The sequence below is a fragment of the Ammospiza nelsoni genome, chromosome 1 (genome assembly GCF_027579445.1).
Source record: "Ammospiza nelsoni isolate bAmmNel1 chromosome 1, bAmmNel1.pri, whole genome shotgun sequence".
In the NCBI taxonomy this organism is placed as follows: Eukaryota; Metazoa; Chordata; class Aves; order Passeriformes; family Passerellidae; genus Ammospiza; species Ammospiza nelsoni.
Window position 1 is genome coordinate 35,605,997 of NC_080633.1, and position 6,000 is coordinate 35,611,996.

General features: G+C 51.1%; 1 protein-coding gene across 1 annotated transcript; it reads left to right on the forward strand.

Annotated features, from left to right (window-relative positions):
* The first annotated feature begins 1,700 nt into the window (after window positions 1–1,700).
* Window positions 1,701–4,238, forward strand: PRR15 (proline rich 15). Its single transcript, XM_059481172.1, has 2 exons — window positions 1,701–1,804; window positions 2,323–4,238. Exon 2 carries the CDS (start codon window positions 2,332–2,334, stop codon window positions 2,692–2,694), a length of 363 nt encoding a protein of 120 aa, XP_059337155.1. The 5' UTR covers window positions 1,701–1,804; window positions 2,323–2,331; the 3' UTR covers window positions 2,695–4,238.
* The last annotated feature ends 1,762 nt before the right edge of the window (window positions 4,239–6,000 follow it).

Sequence of the window (6,000 nt, forward strand, 5' to 3'; positions counted from 1 at the left end):
CGGAGTTGTTTTGGTATAAACACTAACCTTAGTGACAATCTTGTGGAACAGCATGTTGTGACTTTCAAGAGCAGAGCAGGTTTTGCTGTCCTCCTGCACCACCACAGGGTCACACAGGCAGCATCCTCCCACTCCCACATCTCTTACAAAGCCTCCCAACCTGCCTCTCTCTTTTCAGTAGACTCTGCTGTCAGTACACTGTCAAAAAGGAAAAATCTCTCCTTCTAGGACTCTCTGAAATGGGTTTAACTGAAAAAAACCTCACACTGATTTGATGTAAGTTTGGTGTTTTGTGAGCTAAGTGGTCAGGTGTATGGTAATCAAAATAAAATAAGTACTAAAGGTTTTGTATAAGCCTGTTTGCGGACTGAAAGCTATAAAAGACAACCAGCAATATTTTTGTGAAAAGAGCCTTTAAACACAAAAACTACCTTTATTTCTACATAAATTCCCTTTTTCCCAGGCACTTTCCTGGGACACAAGATGGAGAGAGATGCAGGTGTTCTCTTTCTCTACAGATACGAGTAGCAAAGCAGTAGGTCACAGTCACAAGGAGAAACTTGACTCTGTGGTCTGCTACCATCCTTGGCCCAAGAGAGCCTGATGCCCTGGTGCTTTGTGTCTTGGAAAATGTTAGTTGCTTACTTGCCAGGAGGGAATGTAAAGGCCATCTTTTACCACAGGAAGTTTGTGTTTTATTCCGTAGGAGATTTTTTTTGCTGTTGATTTTAATTGATTTGCTAGGCTGTTTGCAGTGTACACTTTCAAGTGTACGCTTCCTTATCCAAAAGCCTTTGCCTTTGAAGAGGGCACTCTACAGAGTAATGTAAGTGCATGCCCCAGGCTCCTCTCCCTCAGCAACCTGCATTCACCAATTTCCATACCTCTTATCTTTATGGGCTATTCCGGGAAGCTGCAAGTAGCAGAAGTTGATCTGCAAAAGAAGATCGGGCTGAAATATGCTGCTTTCACACACCTGCACCATCATAGGCATCCTTGAATGGCTCACTGTTGATGGGAAGGGTGTTAGGAATCAAACACATATTACGTGGCGTAGCTCTACAAAGAACAAATAATCACTTTTAACACGTGGTGTGACAAAAGCAAATCTTTTTTCTCATTTCTGGGTGAATGAAAAAAGGCAAAGGCGTTTGTATGGTCATATATCCATCACCACACAGAAAGTCAAAGTCCCAATACAAAGTCAAACAAATACCAGACCACATCGTGTGACCTACAGCACCACTCGTTTTTTCAAGAAGGGCAGTTAACCACAATTCTATTTTCTTCAAGGTTCTAAAATACCCACCCACGCACATCCATCACGTGCACAAACAAAAAGCAGTGATATTTTGTTTCAGCCACGCACGCTGGCAACGCCGCATCCATCTCGGCAGCCTCGGATTTCACCTGCGCCGAGGCTCCCTGCCCTTCCTCCTCTTCCTCTGCCCCTCCCCGTGTCTCTCCACCGCCGGGTCTCCCTGGAGGGGACACCGACCCTCTCCCTGCAGCCCCGCGGAGCCGGGGCCGGGCGGCTCCCGCTCACCTGCCCGAGGTGGGGCGGGAGGGGCCGGCCCCGGGGCTGGCCGTGCCGCCGCTCCGCCCACGGGGACGAGCCGCGGGGCCGGCCGGCACCTGCCGCCGCTCCGCTCCGCGCCGCCCGGCACAGCACAGCCGCCCCGCACCGCCGCCCTCCCCGCCGGCCGTGCCCTCCCTCCCTCCGGCCGCGCCGGGCACCGCAGGGCGAGCGGCGGCCGCGATCCCCGCGGGGCAGGAGCGCTCCGCAGCGCCGGGCGGGCCCCAGGTCAGTGTCGCTTCCCGTACCTGTTGCGCAGGGAGCCGGCGGGGCGGGGAGAGGAGGGGAGGGAAGGAGGGAGGGGGAAAGCGAAAGGAGCCCCATCGCAAGAGCCCCATCGCAGGAGCCCCAGGACGCGCCACGCTCCCGGCCTCGTCCCGCGGGGAGGCGGCAGCCCCAAGGTACCGGACCTCGGGTCTGCTTCTGGGAATGGGGGGTGCTGAGCGCAGGGAGCGGCTCCCGCGGCCCGGCTCCGGGGCGTCATTTACCTGAGACCGAGCGAGCCGCGCACGGAGCGGGCGGCGCTTCCGAGCCGCTCGACGGGGCACGGAACGCTCCCCCCGCGCCCGCCCGGCCGCCGCCGCAGGACCCGTCCCTCCCCGCGGGCCGCTCCCGGGCGCCGGGCACACCTCCCCGGCAGCGCTGCCCGTCCCCCGGTGCTGGGCAAGAGGAGTCCCGGCGCCGACCGAGCGGGGAGGCGGCGTGCCCGGCTGCCAACCCGTGTTCGCCCTCTTCCCCCCCTGCAGGAGCCCGAGATGGCGGACAGCGCCGCGGCCACCGCCGCTCCTCGGGCCGGCGTGAAGGGCTCGGCCGGGCCCTGGTGGAAATCGCTGACCAACAAGAAGAAGCACAAGGAAGCGGCGGTAGCCCCGCCGCACCCCGTCGCCAGCGAGACCCCCGCCGACACCCCCAGCCCCGACGGCCGGGAGGAACAGTCCGGTCCCTTCGGCAGCGGCGACGCCGCGGGAACCGCAGTCGGCAACCGGCGGAGCCTCCGGGTGTCCCATTCGGGCCGCTTCAAGGAGCGGCGGAAGGTGCGCACCTCGCTGCTGGCCGACAGCCCCGAGGTCTTCGACGGCGGCGGCGCCCCAGGCCACGCCGCCCAAGGGCCCGAGTAGGCCGGGAGGAGCTTGCCGAGGAGCTGCCGCTGGATGGGTGGACGGAGAACTGGCGGGACAGGCGGCCGGAGTCGGTGACTGCCCCACAGCCATGGGGGCCGTGTAGGCAGCGGCCTCCCACACCTGAGCGGACGCTGCGGGGAGCCCGGCAGCGCTGCCAGGCGAGGGAATCGCGGGCGCTGTGTTACACCAACACCGCCAATAGAAACCCCTGGATGACGGGACAATGTGATTGTCTTTTTAAAAACCACAAATAAACATCCCACTCCCTGTACTGTGGTGAGCGGACTCAAAGGTGCTATCCCAAGGCCGACGGTGGGGTCTCTGAACCTTCCCGCAGCCCTCGCCAGGAGCCAACGTGCTGACTCTGAGGCCTGTGCCCCAGCTCCTTCTGGCTCTCAAGCCCAGGAGGCGCTTTGCTGCTTTCATCTCACAAGCTGTCTTATCGAAGGAAGGGGGTTGCAAAGTGCTCTTATCTAATTTCAGGGCCGAGGACCTCCGGTGGTGCCGAAAGTGCGCCAGTCCTGCCGTTAGCCACAAACACATCTTCCATCCCCCACGGGGGTGCAGAGAGAGGCATTGTGAGGGGCAGGCTCTTGCCTTCGCCCATGTCCCACATTGCATTTGCATATGGAAAAGGCAGGACCATGCTGGTATTCTCCTTCTTCTTACTGTGTAATACTAAGATGATGTTTCAGAGACTGGTCCCTCATAGTTCTGTTACAGAGGGAGGCCCATGTTGTCTAGCAATTCACACTGTTTACCCAGGGGATACATGATTTTTGCATAATTGGTGATAACTGGGATAATGAAGCTCCAATGAAGAAATTGTGTGATAAGATGTAAACATTCTTTTGGGACATGAGACCAGCCCTGGAGAGCACAAGCAGGGTTGCAGTTCTAATGTGGAAATAGGCTTTGGCACCCCTGGAAGTGTTTACTGTTTACCTTGTCTGAGGCTTTTGAAGCAAGGTAAAGTGTCCCAGGATTTCTTCTGATGGTGAGATGTGCTTTCACTCAAGTAGTTATTCACTCCCTCTGAGAGCTCTTGGATTTTTTTTTTTTTTTTTTGGACAAATAAATATAAGCCAGATTTGTACTGGTGTTGTGCCTTACAGAGCAAAATCAGCTAAAAATACTTGGCAATTACACATTTCTTGATAGTAGGTGATGTAGCAACAACTGACTTATTTATTTTAAATGCATTTGCAATATGCTTTATATTGTTAAAATGGCTTTAGACTTTTTCTGAGGATAAGATTCTACACAGTGGCAGGCACTGAAAATTATTTCCTAACAGTCAAGTTAATGCAGTTATGATTCTCTTTGGTTATAACTAATCATTTGAGTCAATTAAAAATAAAAAGACTGGAAAGGAAATGAGAAGTGAGTTCCAGCTGAAAATACGGATTAAACCAGCCACTGTCAATCACTGAAATGTTGCACTAGATGCTGGGCAAGTGCCCCGTGGTTCAATGTGCACCATAATATGTAATGAACCTTGAAAGCTCCTGTGCAATAAACTCAGACAATGTAGCTGCTGAGGTGCTCACTGGTCATTCACTCCTTCAGACCCTGGAACTCAAGGACAGAGGGACTGTAGTATCAAATCCATTTCCATGCAAGTTTTTCTTTTTTTTTTTTTCCTCCATCCAGTGTGTAGATACATGCTTTTAAAATTTCCTTTAGTAAAACTACAAGGTACAGGGTTTGGACTGCCTTTTTATATTGCTGACTCCATGCTGACCAAGAACAGATCTGGGTGAGGTGAGGGGAGGTCTTTAAACTTTCTCCTCAGCGTTGCTTTTCTTATGGGAGGCCTCTTCAGTCAAGGGACAACTGAAATGCTCTTTTTGAGAAGAAGCAATTAGAGCAAACCTAGTCTTGGGAAAAGGGGGTTAAGAAAGAAGGGGAAAGTTTAAAAGCTGGAAACAGAGGTGGATGATGAAGAACCATATTCCAGCTACAGGATGAGACTGGGGAGGAAGGAGGCACAAAGTGGTGCATTTGCTGCCAGGGTTGTCATACTACCTTTGGAGGCCAAACTGTTCATGTTTATTATAGGCAGAAGTAGTCTGCCTGTATTCTAAAGTCCAAAGAAGTGTTTTTGTATGTGTGTGTGCCCAAAATGGAACAACAAGCAAGCAGAAATTGCACTGATGCATTTCTTAACTTCTGCATCTAGTTTGCTGTGAGTTCTGTGGGGGTCAGATCCTCAGAACTAGCCAGAGGCTGGAGAATGAATGCAGACTAATGTTTTATATATCTCATGTAGATCCTTTTTTTCATTTTTAATCCTTAAACTGTTGTGAAAATACAGTTTCCTCCTCTCTTCTCTACCTAAAAGCTGCCTTGTTCTACAGTGAACCTCTGTTTGCTCTTTGGAAATGTCTCAGGTTTGTTGTTTGCAAGTCTTTACCTAGGCACAAGAAATACCCAATTTGGGTTTTATTCAAGAAGCCTGGTGTGCTGTTCAGATGGCTGCTGCTAAGGTTCAATATCAGTACTGGCTAATATGAGACTAAATATTGCCTATGATACTTTTATCATCCTTGCCTATGATACTTTTACCTTGGAAATTTGGTCAGAATAGGAAGTCAATAAATGCACATAGAACACCTCCCGGCGCTCCTCCATCTTTATCCTGACCTTGAGCTGTGGGAAGGAGATGTAATTCTATCTTCCTGCTCAGTCAAATCCTTGCTTCAATGAATATGATAGCAGCCACTGAAAAACTAGATCCATGAGAAAAAGGGCTGGCAGCCTCGTCTCACTTTCCCTGCCCTCTGTGCACAGCAGCACCTGCAGCTCAGCGCTCACCCACGCAGCAGGGCCAGCAGGAGGGAGAAGGCCTCTTGGCCATAACCTGTTGCACAGAAATAGTCCTCTTGTTTCCCAGCCAGAGCACCAAAAGAAGCTTAACTAATCTGTACACACGTAAATTAATTAAGCTGATACAGAAAAAAAATATTGGACAGTACTCGCTCTGTATAACCATAGAGCATTTCTGGCCACTGCATTATTGAAAGGCAGTTTGCACTCTTAGTATGGGTATTTTTCTCATCTTTTTTATAAAGATCATGGATCAGAAAGAAAGTTGAGGAAATAGGGTGACTGAAAAAGTACTTGCTGTATATTTTTAATAGTAAGCAGTGACCTATTGACAAAATAAATAGAAATAAGCAGATGAGGTGAACCTCAGCTATGTCAGTTACAGTGCAATTTTCTTAATATTAACCTAGATACTAAGGACTGCTGGTTTGGGGCAAAAGATAAATATTTAGCAAATAGAATGAACTTTTCAAA

What these genes read in the sequence shown, in the direction of transcription:
- PRR15 (XM_059481172.1), top strand. Translation starts at nt 2,332, where the DNA reads ATGGCGGACAGCGCCGCGGCCACCGCCGCTCCTCGGGCCGGCGTGAAG.